General features: G+C 42.2%; 1 protein-coding gene across 2 annotated transcripts in view; it reads left to right on the top strand.

The window, feature by feature from the left end:
- The window catches only part of RAD54L2 (RAD54 like 2), a 68,825-nt gene that overhangs the window by 17,746 nt on the left and 34,989 nt on the right, over window positions 1-16,090 (top strand). For both annotated transcript variants that reach the window (XM_059479836.1, XM_059479834.1), the window contains exon 2: window positions 3,550-3,756. In XM_059479836.1, coding sequence (XP_059335819.1) covers window positions 3,606-3,756 — 151 coding nt within the window. In that variant the 5' untranslated portion in view covers window positions 3,550-3,605. The remainder of the gene's footprint in view (window positions 1-3,549; window positions 3,757-16,090) is intronic.

Raw genomic sequence — 16,090 nt, forward strand, 5'->3', positions numbered from 1 at the left:
GCAAAGAGCTTCTGTAAAGTCCCTTTGGCTTTCGTGAGTTTCTATAAGTACAGGGGAACCCTGCTTCTCCTCAAGTGAGGAAGGACTCTGTTCTGCCTTGTCCTGCACCCTTGCTTTTTACTCCATGGTATCTGTAATAGTTAATTAAATAATGGTTTAGTATTTAGAGTGCTAGTGGATCCTCTGATGAAGGTGATGTACAGAAATGCCCTAAGTCCCCACATCCCCTGATGATTGCTGTTTCATTTAACAGTTTGGCTCATGGCATGCACAACTCTGCTGTGAACAACTATCGTGTAGAAGGGGAAAAGTTGCTTTCACATTTCTCTCTCAACTTTATATGTGAGAAGTAATTTTAAAGCTTTGCAGAGGGAAAGAAAAATGTGAGGACAACAGAAATGTGTCCAAATTCTCAAGGTTTCCTCACCTAGAAGTGGGGAACACAGAACCTTTCTGTGCAGGCTTGAGGAGGAGGCAGTCATCAGCACATGGCATTTACTTACTGTCTGAGGTGTTCTACCTTAAAAAAGCAAAGCCCAAGAAACTTCAGAACTATTTTTATCTTTGTTGAAAGACGGGACATAATACAGGAGAGAGGCTGTCTTGGATGTTAATTTGATGTGCAGTTGATTGCAGGGTTTAACTTCTGGGTAGGATAAACATGACAGCTCTTTTTTCCTCCCTGAGTAAGCAAGAGGAATTTTTCCAAGTGTTTCCCCCTAAGATCCCAGCCCGGTTTCTCAGCAGTTGAGGCACTGTGCTGGAAGGCTGAATATCTGCTGTAAGGGTGGTGCAGAGGGTTTGATGGGGATTTCTTGGGGCTGTAACCCTCCTGAGGCTCACATCCCGTGCGGGGATGTGTCAGGTAATCAGTTTATCTCTCGCAAAGTGCCCTTCCTCCAACGATTAAACACTGAGCACAGTGCCTGCGTCTGCAAAGGCAGGAGATGGGGCAGGTTGGAATAACTCAGCCATAAAACAGTAGCGGCAGCCACAATCTGGCCCTGTTGTGTAATTCCCCTTGGTGGGAGGCTCCGAACTGGGTCAGATCGGTGTGAGAAACGAGGGCAGGCTCTGGGCTGTGCACCGCGTACCTGCTGCCACCAGGCCGGGCGGGAGCCCTCCCGGGACCCGGCCCCGGCGAGGGAAGGGACAGAGAGACACGGCAGCACGGCAGTGGGCACAGAGGGGTTAACCAGCTTTGTTTCACCCAGCTCTGCAAGATTTAGTGAAGTTTTTGCAAAAGCTTCTGTTTTACTCTCCTGCATATGGCCGGGGCTGCTGAGCTGGTGTCAGGAGTTGGCTTATACAGAATGTGTAGTTACTGCTAAACAAAAATAAAGCTTCGATTTGAGCCCTTTTGTGCTCCAGTCTGAGGGAGAGCTGCTCTCCACTGGGTTTGATTTTATCTGTTAAGACACAGGGACCCACAACCTTGCATTTAAACAATTTTCAGAGAATGTTTTGTGTTTTGATTTGGGTTTTTTATATTTTAAGGTTCTGGTACAAATGACGGGACGTGAGAGGATGACACACAGGAGGATACTGGTGGGAGAAACTGTATCGTGTGTCATTCTTTGACCTGGAGCATTTAGTGACATTACAGCACTTCTGCTTTTGCTGTTTATAGAGGAGAGTTCATTCCTGCCGTATTAGCAGTGTTTGTGTTTCCTTGGTTGCTTGCTTCTACGCAAAAGAAAAACAAAGCCACTGTTTTGAAATAGACCTCATTTTGAAATAGACCTAGACTTTAGCACAACATTTGTTAGGAAAATCTTCTGATAATAGATGGCTTTGTGTATGCAGCCCTTGACTGAAGTCACCAAACACCAGAAAACAAGAGATGCTGGAGGTGACCGTGTTGCAGCAGCCTGACAGCAACTGGGCTTGTACCTGCAGACCACAGAAGCTGAATTAATATCTTTGGCTTGTGTAAACTGGCACAGTTCCATTTGAGCTAATTCAGGTTCTGGCCTTTTCTGCCATCTGCTTGACCAAGCCAACTTATTCTGTGTGACACGTGTACTAGTGGAGGGACTTCAGTTGTCTCTGCCTGGTGGTAAAGTGCTCTTGGGACTGAGTGGTGAAAGGCTTCCTGTTCCAAAGCCAATCTCTGCAGTGCCTTCTTTCTCCTATGCTTACTTTCTTTCTGACACTCTTCAATGTTACTGAGGGCCAGAGCAGGAGCTGATGACTTGAGCTGGAATAATTCAGCATACTCAACAGTTAAATTTTCAGCCCTGCTACAGGGGTGTTGTCTTTAACCTTCAGGTTTCTGAGTTAATCTGGTAACTGATGAAACACAGCTGAAAATGAAATTTAAGTATCAAATTAAATGAATTTTTAAATGTTTACAGATGTTTGAACTGCCTTATCTGCTTAGATGTTTATGATTTAGGTTTGTTTTTAAGTGGCTGATTAGTTCTCAAAATTTTATAGTTTACAGTGGAAATGTGGTATAAGTAGGGGGCAGTGGGAAGTGAGTGATGAGGAAATGTTTCCTTCATCTTTCTTTAAAGGTTTTGGAGAATGTGTGGGTAGTAATTCTTCTGCAGCTTGATCTTTGAATACATCCTTTGCTTATATTCCTTAAGATCAGGATGCCTTCTTTCTTTTCCTTTCTTGGTTGTGTTTCCTTTCATCCATCTTACACAGCTCCTCTAGGATCATTCTGTGTGCATGGAAGATGAGTGCTCAGGAGTACCCATCACTGACCAGAAGTGACAGTGCATGATCTGAACAGATAAACTGGTGACTTGGTGATTGCCCTGACCTCTCTTGTGGCTTTATTTTTGTGTTCTACCACAATTTCTGCTGTAATGCACTGGAGTGATTTAACAGAGAAGTTATGCACAGCCAGCCCCAGTTCTTGTCCTTGAGAGAAAGGAAATGCAAATTTTGTCTGGTCCATTCTTTCTTTGTGTTTATTTTTCTTCCTGTCCTGTTTTACAATGGGGGTTCAACCTTTACAACTGGATCTTTGTTGTTTTCTGCCCAAACTATGAAGGTAACAGTGCTTTTGTTGTGTGGCTGGATCAGAGACTTCAGCCAGGCTGTAATGAGGAGGTGGGTGAACTTTGCAGTGGGTACAGCTGAGGCAGGAGGGGATTTCTGTCACTGCTCACTGTGATGGTGTTTGCAGGGATCAGGGCAACAGGTATCTGGAGGGGATGCTGACACTGATCCTTTTTTGTATGCTTCCTTTTGGGATGGTAGTGTTTGGAAATCATTCACATAATTTATTAGTTTTTGCATCTCTGAATAATCAGGCATTGATACCAGAAATTTTCCAGCAGGAAGAGTCCTGTGTGCATGTCAAGGGCACCCATGAAAAGATGGAGATTCTTCAATGCAGGGCCTGTATCATTATGATCCATTTCTTGCAGCATCTGTTTTCTCCACAGGGTTTTGTCTTTGTCTGATATCTAAGTCTGTTATTTAAAAGGCTGATTTGGTTTTTTATATGCAGTAATGCTGCTGTGATGTTGAGCCTTGGGGTTCAAAGGCTGGGATTTGCTGGGCTCACGTTCCTCTCTGGTGTCCTTGCAGGGCTGCCTCACGGTAGAACATGAGCAGGTAATGCACAAGGAGCACCACTGGGAATCATGTCAGACGAGTCAATCTCAGGGAGTGATCCGGACCTGGACCCGGACTTGGAGCAGGAGGATATGGAAGAGGAGGAGGAGGAAGATGAGGAGGAGGCGATGGAGGAGGACAACGATGGGGATGACGAGGAGGACTTACTTGATGAAAGTGGTGAGTGAATGGGGTTGGGAATACACTGATGCCTTGTGAAGGCTGCCCTAGAACAGAGGCCTGACAGAGTTAAAGAATAAAGGAGGGATTTATTAAACGGTCTCCATGGATCCACCTTGGGCAGCACAAGAGCCCAGCCAGGGCTGCACCCAAGATGAACCAAAATGGTCACAAAATGCACAACCAGTCATAGGGTCTCTCACTTTGATCAGTTCTGCTCCATTTGCATATTGCAGTTAATTGTCCAGTTACAGCTTTAGCCCATGCAGTCCCATCCTTCTTGTTTTTCACTCTTCAATCTGCGTTGTTTGTGCTCTTGGGCCTGAAATTTGGGTGGTATTCCTTGGTCCCAAGCTAGGAGAGGAATTGTTTTGTCCAGCTACTCTGTGAAGAGAGCTCACCATCCCTTAATATGAAGCTCAGAACTACACACTAAAGCAGTACAGAATCTGAAAAATATAAAAGCTAAAAGCTAAAACCTGAGGTATCAATACATTGTTATAGAAAGCTGGCTGTCACCCCTTGGGAGGTTGTGTAAGGGTTAGGATTTGTCCAGCTCTTGGTAGGGAGAAGTCCTTATGTGGCTGTTTACTTTTAATAGACTTTTAATGTTAAATATACTCTCCTGACCAAAAAATATTTCCATCAGGAAAACAAGCCACAAGTATAAATTGTAAGGAGGATAGAATTTTTAAAATAGCTTCAAATTTCAGGAAAGCAATTATGTTAAGTAAATGAGCTGATTTGCAATTACTTGTATTATTTAAAGATTATGGTGAAAATAAACACATTTGTGTCATTGGCTTGTCCCATACATAAACAATTTGATGGATGCTATGGACAATTATTGCTCATTCACAGTAATCATCATTAACAGCTGGAAAATGTTCTTTACTGCCAGCATACAGGTTGGGTTCTCCTTTGTTTGTTTTATAAGATGAAAGATGGAAGTGCTAAGTTGTCACCTTCTACCCTCACCTAGTTTCACCTGCCCTACTCTCTTATTCAGGAGAGGAGCAGTTCAGACCAGGGCTAATGCAGGTGTTTGTGAGCCTGTGCTGTGCAGGTTACATTTGAGTGTTACTGGATAACTGTTCTGGGTCATGGCACAGTCCTAGAAATGTCTGTTGGTCCAGAAGGGCTGATGTTCTAGGGCACAGAGATTGGAATGAAGAGCTCAGGTGGGAATTCCCCATGCTGAATTTCCCTTCAAAATCTTTGTATCACAAAACTGTAGCCAGAGCCTAAGGGGATGCTCTATTCACTTCCTTTAAAATTGCAAATTTTAATAACTTCAAAGGGTATGCAGGTATTTGAATATACCTACCTAAACCAACTGAGAGTAATCTTCCTTTTCTTAGCAGAGAATGTGTTAAAAATAGATGCTTCTCTCTTCTTCTAGTTACTAAAGAATTTTTGGCTTCAAAATAAATTGTTGTCCTCAAGTGTTGTTTGTTTTGCTGTTATATTCTTTCAGCCATGTGCTATTTGAAGATACTGTTTTCGTTTTAAATGTTTTTATAAAAATGTTTACACAAAAACGAATGCATTCCTCTTTTTTTTTTTTTTTTTTTTTATTCACATGGTGGCTTTTTCTAATGAGAAGGTAGCAGAAATGGAAGTGTTAGTTCAGGTAAGAAACAAGGGAATTCCCAGTATCAACGCAGAGAAGAGTTACAAGGTCACAGGTTACTCTGTCTCAGACTGATGATGATGATGATGATGATGATGGCACTTTGTTTACAGGACCCTGCAGCAGTGGGGCAGGAGGAAGTGTGATGTGGTTGCCAAACTTTCATTAACAGAAGGGAGTGTCTGTATGTCATGTCCAAGTGGGTCATTCCCACTGTTCCACTAGTCTGTTATCATAGACTGATGTGCTTTATCATCAACATCTATATTAGTGTGAGTGGATACTCACAGTTGTTTGTCAGGAGTATTCTTTCCAAAGCAGACAAGATCAATGTAGGTATACAGAGCATTGTGAGCTGCTAATGACAGCTCTTTATTTTCATGTTAAAACACTAAAAACATGTTTATGTATTATATTTTTGTTGTGACTCATTAAAAATATTTTTTTAAAGTAGAAAATAATGAGGAATAGTAAAAAGAATTTACATGAGAACCTAACATAAAGTATTTTTATGTTTATTCATTATGTACAAGGGAAATCTCCCTCCCATGAGCTGAGCAAAGCTAGATGCCTCTGAGGTTTCAGATTGTTCAGCTTTAATTCTGCCTGCCACAATATCAGAATGCTTTCTGGGTGCTTAGATGTATAATTATTATCTTCTGTGGAGGTGTCCAGTCTGCTTTTCCTGATATCTCCTTACAGCTACACATTGCCTCCAAAATGTCATTTGGCATTTGTATCACCTTAGATCTAATATAAACCAGCCTCCTGCTCTTTAACCTATGAAATATAACCAACTTCAGAATTAAGAGGTTCATTTTATTGTGCCCATCTGATGTTTGTAATCCCATGGCTTTGAAGAGTAACCTCATTCATAAATATCATATTTGGAACAGACAGTTTTATTCATAAGGGATGCCGTGCTCTAGTGTTTATATGAAGCTTTTAAAACGCTTAATTTTAATAATTTCTGTTAAAACTTTGTTCTCCCTATTCCCAGCTGTGCTGTTCTGCTCCTCTCCTGGTATTGTGGTTGTTCTGATCCCACTGGGGATCCTGGGGGGATCTTTCCCTTGAGGATGGGCTCATGCATATTTCTAGCACAACAAGCTTTAGATAATTAATAAATCTTTCAGAGCTATTTCTTGGAAGGCTGACAGGCTGCTTAAACATTTTATCCAAATGGAAACTGATTACTTGTTTTAAATAATAGTGATTATATCAATTACAAAAATAACATTTTTACTGTTTGCTTGCAAACTAGTGGCTTTGTTTAGGATTTCCATGTATTGATGGTGGTTCAAATAACTTAAGAACTTTCCAGTGTTAATGTAATGTTATCCACACTTGGTGGTGGTTGATCATATTATCTCAGACTTATCAGTGACTTGTGTTTTGCATGTTTAACCTGTTTTTGTCCTTCTGATACATGTTGTATGTGGAGTTAATCCTTGTGTGTAGTTTGTTTCATAGTCTTCTAGGAGTCTTTATACATTCTGGTATTTTAGTGCTATTTTCAGTTTTGGCACATTTTTCTCCTTTCTGCTCAGTTTTGTTTGCATTTAGTATAGGCTGTCCTATGGGTGGTCTAGAGTTAGTTTGTACTTATATGGCACAGGCTTTCAGTATGGAAAAACACAGCTCTTCAACCTTTGCCCCTGCCCTCAAGGAATCAAAAGAGTCTGAAAAGCTAATTTTCTGAATATTTCTCAGTGAGTGAAAGCTAATAACCACACAGCTTACATCCTTTATCCATTTCTTCAGTGGTGGCCAGCTAATGAACCTGGGCATCATGTGTAGGAAATCTTCCAGCTTTAGTCTTTTCTTTTTTTCTAGAATTCTCCTTTCAGAACATACCTATTCTGACTTACAGCCCCTTCCCTGGCTGCCAGACTGCACACCCATCCCAGCAGCACGCTTCAATCCTAGCCAGAGGCTGCCACTGCTTTTCCAGCCTTGTCATCCCTGCCCACTTCATCTGTTTTTTCACCACTTGTGGGTTGCAGCACCTGTTCTATCATGTTTGATTTTGTGATAGCAATGTGTGACTGCTAGAAACTTTTTTGTTACCTCCCTGAATCGTTTTCACTAGAAATGTGATGTACTGATGACTGTGGAGATAAAGGGCTGTTTCAAGTGCTGCACTTTTTCTCTGATCCTGGTTGTTGCTCAGGGCTGTGTAGGACTCCATAGGAATAAAAGCTAATTTGAGCAAAGAGGAAACAAATCTCCAATATGGATTTTACAGATCATTTCAAATGCGTGGACCATTTATACCTCAGAGCTTTCCCTAGGAAAGCTGTTGAGTGTTTGAATGAATCCCACTGTACTGTTCTGTTTTTTCACTTTGGGAATGTCTCTGGATTATTGTGATGTCTCTGGAATTCATTATCTCTTATTCATATGTATTGCTGTAATTCTGCTATTAATAGTGATGGCAAGTTGCTTGTTTTCTTACCTCTGAGTATATGGGTTAAACACTTTCTTCAAGTGCAGTTTGGGGTAGAAGTGGTTGTTCAGTTCTCTCAAAGATGTCTTAATGAGCACAAGCATTCAGACCCTGTCCTCAAAGGCTCCTAGTTGTGTTTGCATTCCAGGATGCATGGTACAGCAGACAGGGGTTGGAATCTGTGCTTTTAGGGTACATACTGGTGAACAGTTTCCCAGTACTACAGTAGTGCTGCAGTTCTTACTGTACAAAGATACTAGGCAACACCAAATAATAACATATTAGGTGATACTGTTGTGGTAAGACAAACTACATGGAATTGGCCTTGTCTCCTACCCTGTGTTCTGCACTTTTTCTCCTTTCCTGTCCCCTGTTTCTTTCCCCACATTCCAGGGCTGGGAATGTGTGAGCTCTGTGGCATCTCTGTTTGACTACTGGAGAACTGGAGGAGCTCCCTCTTCCCAGCTCAGACTCATGCTGTTCCTCCTACTCCCTGGCAATGTGCTGGAGCAAACCAAGACTGGTTTGTGTGGGGTTTTGTGGACATACAGACTCTTAGAGAGGAATGAATGAGAAGCACAGTTGGTTGGTGGTACAGAATAATGAGTCCAGGAGAGGAGGACACATGGGTGCATGTGATGTTTTGCAGCTCCTTGGTAGGGTGAGGGCATCAGAAAATTTCAGAACATCTGAGAGATTGGCACATGAGGTGAGTGAGGGGGAAGAGAGAGCCTTTTCCTCACCTTAACCTCTTAAAAGTGCTGACCCTGCTTGTGACATTGATAGCTCAAACAGAGCCACCTTTCCTTTCTGCAGCACGATCCACAATGTATTTCAGTAGCTGCTTTTGCTTGAACTTGAGCTCCCACTTGGTACTCAGTTTTGAACTTCCCCCCTTGATACCAAGGCAGGAGCTCTTGACTTCAGATGGCACCACTGCTGATCCAAGCTTGAAAAGATCTCTGCTTACCTTGAGCCCTCACTGGAGGAAAGTCTGTTCATTTAAAGGGGTCCTGCTTGATCAGCTTTTCCTATGATTTTCACTTCATTGTTGAGGAAAAAAATGTTGGCATGAAGTTATAGCAAGTATGGATTTTGTTTAATATGATGTTCCTCTGTGGCTCTTTGTGGGTCATCATTATAGGGTGCAATTACATTGAAAGGGAAATCAATTTGTATTTGCCTGGGCAAATTCTTTGTCTAATCTAATGGGAAAAATGAGTGGTTAATACCATACTTACTAGAAAGTTCATTAGCACCTGGAGTTATTAAAGCTGAAATTATTTTGGAAATGTGTTTTTAATATCATGAGGAAGTGTGGGTTAATACTTCTTTGAATGATACATGAGTGCATCTTTAAGGTACAGAGATCTGCTGCTCATTTTGGAGATGGTGTTATTCATGTGCTTCCCACCCCAAAGCATTCTATCTTTTCTTCTCCCCAACAAAGTGCTGGAACAAAACAAAACTGGGGTGTGTGGGAGTCCCCAGCTGGATGTGTGTGGTTGGGAACAGAGTAACTTTCTGTCCTTACAGGGGAAGAAAGGAAAATCTTTGGTTATAAATCTGTTCATTTTGTAGGCTCCTCCTCCTCAAATATGTGAGTTTTTTGCTTTTTGACTGTAGTTATTCTTATAAATTAGGTCATGTTATACTTACCTGTATGAAACTGAGAGAGAGGCAGAGTATGGAGACAGTTTCCTATCTTGCTGAATGATATCATTTATCATTTTATATCCAGATTTAAAAAGGCCCATCCTGCTGGAGATAAAAAGGAGGAGAAAAAAAGAAACTACTGTTAGAAAGTAATTTCTCTGCACTTTTTACCTGAAATGAATGATCATGTTTGTGTTGGTAAATGCAGATTTGTTCCAACAACCTGAAACCTTTTGCCTTCTACTTTTGACCAAACTGCACAGCATTTTCTTTAAGGAAACACTGGTTTTAAGTTGTCCTTCCTATCTGCTAGAAAATTTAATTTATTCCTTAAGAAGAGGAGGAGCAATTAGTTACTTACTGCTTTAATCTCTCCACTCCTTTTAGAAAGCAGCCTTTCACAGCTGTGTCTCCAGGTGGCACCAAGGGCAGATGGGCATCCCAAGGTCGAGGCAGCCTCAGAGAACAGAACTGCTCTTTGAGGAGCCCTGCTTCCATCTGCTGCAGTGTGTAGCACAGAGGCCTTGGGTGCTGCATGCTTCCTGCCTCAGGCTGGTGACTTGTTCTTTGATCTCCTGTCCTTGTTTAGCTGGAGGCAGGTGCTGGGGCTAAGGAAAGGCACAAGCCCGTCAGAGTGAGCTTGGAGTGGAGAGTGGCATCTTTTTGTTGTTTGAAAGTGGATGAGCTGGAGCAAAAGGTATGCAATGAAACAGAATCAGGACTTTGCTAAGTCTAGAAAAGCACTGAAGACAATCATGAGGGGAGCTTTAACTGTAAACTCCTCTGTGTTCTGTAGGTATGCCAGGGTGGTGAGTCCCCATATGTTATAATCCTGCACTTTAATCTACAAGTGGATGTTTGCAGTGCACAATGTGAATTTCTTAGGAAAAAGGAAGAGTGGTGATTGGCATCATCTCACTTTTTCCTTCTTGATGGACTTCCCTGTATATATTCTTTTGTTTTAGTTACTTGTGGCTGCATGCAGCTGTCTCTAGAGCCCACCAGTACTATTTCCAAGGAAGCTGGGAGGACATATCCTGGAGGAAACAAGCCTCTGCTCCAGTGTAGGTTTGTTGCCTATGCAATGGCTCTGGTCTTAGTAAAGAGCCAGATCTGAGCTTTCACGTACCACTGTGCACTTTGATGATCCTTTCAAGCCAGGCAGGTTTTCATGCTTGTAGTAACTTTATGTAGACTGTCTTCCAAGCCAATAATTGCCTGCAAAGAGGATGGCTTGTGTGGTATCATAAGAGGTACAAAAGCAATCACTACCTGTAGGAGAATTTACTTGTCAACTAATATCCTGCCTATTGATATCTGTTTAAACTTAATTAAATTGTCATAGGAAACTGCATTGCATGACATTAGAATTTGATCCTTATGGATCAGAGTGTTTAAATGTACTTTATTATATATATGCAGAGTGTGGGTCTCAGCCTCAGATGGTTGTGGGTAACTCTGTAAATGTGCATCCAATTGGAGATAGTGGATGTATTTCTCAGGTGATGCACAAGAACTAAGAAGTTGAGGGGAATTTTGTTGTTTTCTCAGTTCCTGAAAGTGAGAAGGGCTTTGTGTCTGTTCAGCATACACTCTGTGTCCACAAACCTTATGTTCAAGACTTGTGTCGGTTTCCTAAGACACAAAAAATTAGGAGCTGGCTGGCTTCTATGTTTCCACAATCCAGGTGAATAAAATACAAAAGACACAGTATCAAAGGTAGAAGAAGATGGGGATGGTAGCATTCACAGTTTTAGCAGACCTAGTTACTGAGTAATACTGAATGGTTACATTGAAATTGCAGAGGAGGTTTGCCTCTCATTTAGGCAAAAGCCCCACGGATTTCTCTGGGAATTTTGCTTCATTACAGAAGGCCGCAGATTTTACCCATAGTTTTTATCCTGGCAGTTTCCTGGGAGCACAGTGTCTGTCAGAGCAAAATGATGTTTGTGTGTGCAGTCTGAGGGCTTGGCCCTGCCCAGCCAGCGAGGGCCCCTGTCTCCAGCTCACTGTGCAGACCCTGTGGCACCCAACTTGCTTGAACTGGATTTACTGGATTCACTAAATGATGTTAAATAAAAATCCTCTTGAGTGCTTTGCTGGGAGCAGCCAGTGCTGGGTGCTTTATCTCCCCTGTGCCGGTTCCGAAGCTGCAGATTGCCTGGCTGAGCATTGTGCTGCGTTGGGGCAGTTTCGGAGGTGGGAGCACGGCAGAGGTGCCTTCCCTGTGGGCTGTTTGCCGATCAGTCAGGGAGGAATGGGGAGGAGCGGTGCCTGGGCTTCGGGGGCTTTACTGCCTGATTCCAGCACTCTGAGTAACCCCGTGAACTCGGTTATTCCCAGCAGGGTGAGGTGTGGCCTGGGGGCTGCTGTGGGAAGGAAGGATGAGATCCTGAGGAGAGCTGTGCCCCAGCCCCCTGCGCAGGGGATTGCGGAGTGCCGATGTCGCGGCTCGGTCGCTCTGTCCGACCGCGGGGACTCTTCCCGGTCCCTTCGGCTTGTCCCGAGCAGGGGGAAGCTCCGAAGGAAATCGTCGGTGCCTCCCCTGCCCGCCTCCCAGGCTCTCTGACAGCGGCTTCCTTTTTGAGAGGGTGGCACAAAGTCTGGCATAGTCTGAGTGTTATATAACCTGGAGTAATGACTAGCTTTACTTCTTTAAAAGGAGGTGATGACGCCAGAGCTCTGCTTCCTTCAGAGCCGCCAATTGGGCGCAGGGGCTGGCAGATCTCGTGAAATGATGTGCTGTTATAACCAGCTACGCTTTCCCCCCTCTTTTCTCCCTCCTTCCCTTTGATCTATTGCGTATGATGGAATACAAAATAGAAATCTTTCCATGCAGTTGAGGAGCAGCCCACGTCCATGGCTCTGCATTTTCTCTATTTATGTATGTGGAGTTTCTCAAATGTTTTTTTAATCTGTGTTTTATCTCTTCTCTTAAAGCTGTCACAAATGTGAGATCAGCTTGAAGGTGTGGGGAGCAGGGTCAGCAGTTATTAACTGAACAAAGAATTGCCTCAAATTGTCTTCCTGCTTTTCTGATAAGCTTTTTGCGTGATATAGAAATTGTGCTTTATTGGCCAAAAACTTGCATTTTTATTGTCATAATGCCAGAGAATCTCTAACAAAGGACAGTCCCACCTTGCTCCTCTGTCTGTTTGATGTCTTTTTCCCCCATGTACATTTCACATTGTCAGCTTTGTACCACACCTCGCCATTGCTAATGGGTACTGTATTCCCTCAGCTGCAACTGCTGTAACAGTGATGAAATCATATGGAAACTAATTAGCAAATTTGTAATGTGGTATTTTCCCTCTTGAACAGGTAAGGAGTGGCAAAGTCACTTTGCCAAGTTCACCTGACGAGTGTAAGGAAGCCAAAGTGAAAATTCTCTGGTTTACATTTTAGGCAGCACCCCTTTTATGTTCAAATGGGTGAAACCCAGTTTCACTGGGTGAAACTTCTTTGATTTTCATCTGAGTTTAAAACCATGCAAGGGCTCCTTAATTTCATTTTCCCCTAATTTATATGGTATTAGTTTTGGTTTTATGGTTTTAAATCATTATGATTTTAATGGTTGGTTAAATAAAATGTGCATGTAGCTATATGTTCTGCAAGTGTAATATTAAATAATAAACATGTGGAGGGAGGTGAAGAACTGTTTTAATTAAATTAGAAGTAATCTTCAGATTTTAAAATACAATATCACATCACAGTTATTTCCTTTATCTTTTTAACTTCTTGCTTAGGCTTTAGAGAAACTGCAGCATGGAACTTGTAGAAGTGTCTGGTTCATTGTTTGGTTCAAAGTATTTTTTTATTAACAGTATTTTGTACTGCAGATGTTTAAAATGTCTTGTTCACATTTTCTTCAATATGCAGTTCACTGACTCAGCCTCAAAAAAATTCTAAGTAGGAGTCAGAGGACTTTATTTTCACTTGCAAATATGCAAATAGGAATGAGACAGGAGAAAGCTACAAGATAAAATCTTTTTGGGCTAGGTGAACAGAAACTTCTAGTTTAAATATCTGTCAAAACAAATTTTACAATTAAAACATCTGCAGATAATCCTCATCTATGTAAAATATTTAAATACTTGAACTGTTAGAAGTGATTTAAAAGTAGTACTTTTGTGTACTCAACTTGATTTATGTCAAATTTGCACATAGCTGAAAATGAATAGAATGAAATTAAAGTTGTACCAAAAAACTCTTCAGTGGTGCGCAAATACGTCGTGTCATCTACAGCAGCAGAGAAATTTAGCAAGTTACAGAAATGAGGAATCAGTTTCTTGAATGTAACTGGGATTTTAACTGAATGGATTTAATTTTGATTAGAATGATGACAAATATCTGTGGTATAAATTCTTCAACTTTAAATCATTACATCTTGTCTAGTAACAGCTTATTTTCTTTGGTACATTTAAACAACCTCTGAAAGCCTTGGAATCTCAAGCAGTGTGTTTTGCCACAGTGCCAGTGTGAAAAGCATTTGCAAGAGGCGCTGCATTGTGTAATTTCCTGTATTTTGTGCAATTAGATTTTTGTTACATTATGTACAACTTCCAACCTCCTCCCACTTATGATTTAGATGAGTTTGGGGAAGAAAATACACCAAGATTTATATGAATAAAATAAAATTAGAAAAAACAGATTTACCAAATTTTATGCCTTATGGTTGAATCTGAAACTCACTAAAGTCAATGGAAAAACTCCTCTGGTTTTCCATGGTTGGTTTAGATCTTATCAAAAAAAGAATTTTTATTTGCAGTGCAGTGTTTGTTTAAAAAGCAAATGATTCTCAAAGCCCAGCAATACTCAGTTGCCAACACAGAGTGTTGTGGGTCCAAGTGTGAGTCTGTCTGAACCATTCTGGGTGGATAAACAACACCTTATACCGTGTCCAAGTCAAACCTGGGATTCTTGGGTGTTTTCTGTGTTGCTAAAACAACATGGAAACTAGGGCAGGGAAAGTGGCCTTAATGATGTGTATGTGCTACTAGCAGGTGCTAATCAAGAGTGAAATGTGGCTGTCAAGCCTGGTTCATGTTCAGTAACTTACAAACAATTTGGGTTAGTAGGCAGCTTCCCTGCACAGTGGAGGTCAGTGGGGTGTGCAGAAGGAGCTGCTGGGTGTGGAACTTGGCTGGGAGAAAGCCATGGTGTGGGGAAGGGACTGTGCAGCCAGCCTGGAGCAGTTAAGGGTGGGCAAGAAAGGTCTCTTGTGCTTGATGGGGTGGTGATGAGGATGAACAGCCTGGAGGGAAGGGCACCACCCCAGCTTGCAGGGACCAAGAGCAGGGTGGCACATCAGAGATGCAGTGCTTCTTCTGCTGCTGTCCTTGCTGGGCTAGGGTCAGGTCAGGGAGCAGTCATGGAGCTGCTCAGCCTGTGGAGCAGGGACTGAGAGGTTCAAGGTGGACAGCAGGCATGGGGCTGGGGAAGGAGCTACTCCACCTTGAAGGGAATGCATGTTTTTGGACATTTTGTTGAAATTTATTTAGTTTAACGGACTTCAGTTTGATAATGTTCTTTGCTATACAGGGGAATTAATGTCCTAAAACGCTTAAACACTTTATGGTCAAGTTTCTTGTCCCTATAGACAGGTTTAAGTATGAGTTTTAATGCTTGTGAATTTGCAGTGTTCAGGGATGCTGACATTGCTGCTGGAAACACTGGTCAGCCAAATAAAAAACCTGTTCTGAAGGACCTTTCTCTTAATATTCTATGAAAATACAAACTTCATATTGTTGTGTGGGTGTTTTTTAACAGGTAATGCCCTAAGTTGTTAGCAAGGGAATCTCTCAGGTGACAAAAGCTTTTTGAGAAGCCTCTTGTGACATATAGCACAGTTTGTACAATTGCAAAGAGCTTGTGATTTGAGAGGAGGAAGGTGAGGTGTGACAGCTGGGTAAGATTTCAGACCCCAAAAAGGGGGGGAGAACCTTGTTCCTTACTGGTAAGACTGGCCTCATGGAAAAGCTGTTCAGTAAATGGACTTATCTGTAACAAGATTACCTTCCATGAGGAGATCATTTTATAAACTGACTGTTTCAGGCAGATCTAATTCTTGGTTGTGTGAATAAGTGTTTATCCTGGCTAGCAGTGGTGGCCTCACCAGGAGCCTGTTGTGACTAGAAGGGCTAGAAAAATTGCTTCTCCCTTTTGCATGCTGAGTTGAAGGAAATTCCCTTTTTGTTGCTGTGTTGCAGAAGGACAGGTATAGGTTTCCTGTTTCCCCCAGTGTATTGAACTTCCATTTTTCTCATGCTTGACTACTGTAATGTGGATGTGTTGTGGTTTAACCCCAGCTGGCAGCTCAGCCCCACACAGCCACTCACTATCCCCTAGTGGGATGGAGGAGAACATTGCTGGAGTAAAAGTGACAAAGCTTGTGGGCTGAGATAAAGATAGTTAAACAGCAAACCAGAACAAGGAATTCATCAACTCCTCCCCATGGGCTGGCAAGTGTTCAGCCATCCCCAAGAAAGCAGGGCTCCATCACAGTGCCAGTGACTTGGGAAGACAAACACCATAGCTCTGGATATCCCCCCTCTCCTCCTCCTTTCCCCAGCTCTACATGCTGAGCATGACACCAT

The sequence above is a fragment of the Ammospiza nelsoni genome, chromosome 11 (genome assembly GCF_027579445.1).
Source record: "Ammospiza nelsoni isolate bAmmNel1 chromosome 11, bAmmNel1.pri, whole genome shotgun sequence".
Taxonomy (NCBI): Eukaryota; Metazoa; Chordata; class Aves; order Passeriformes; family Passerellidae; genus Ammospiza; species Ammospiza nelsoni.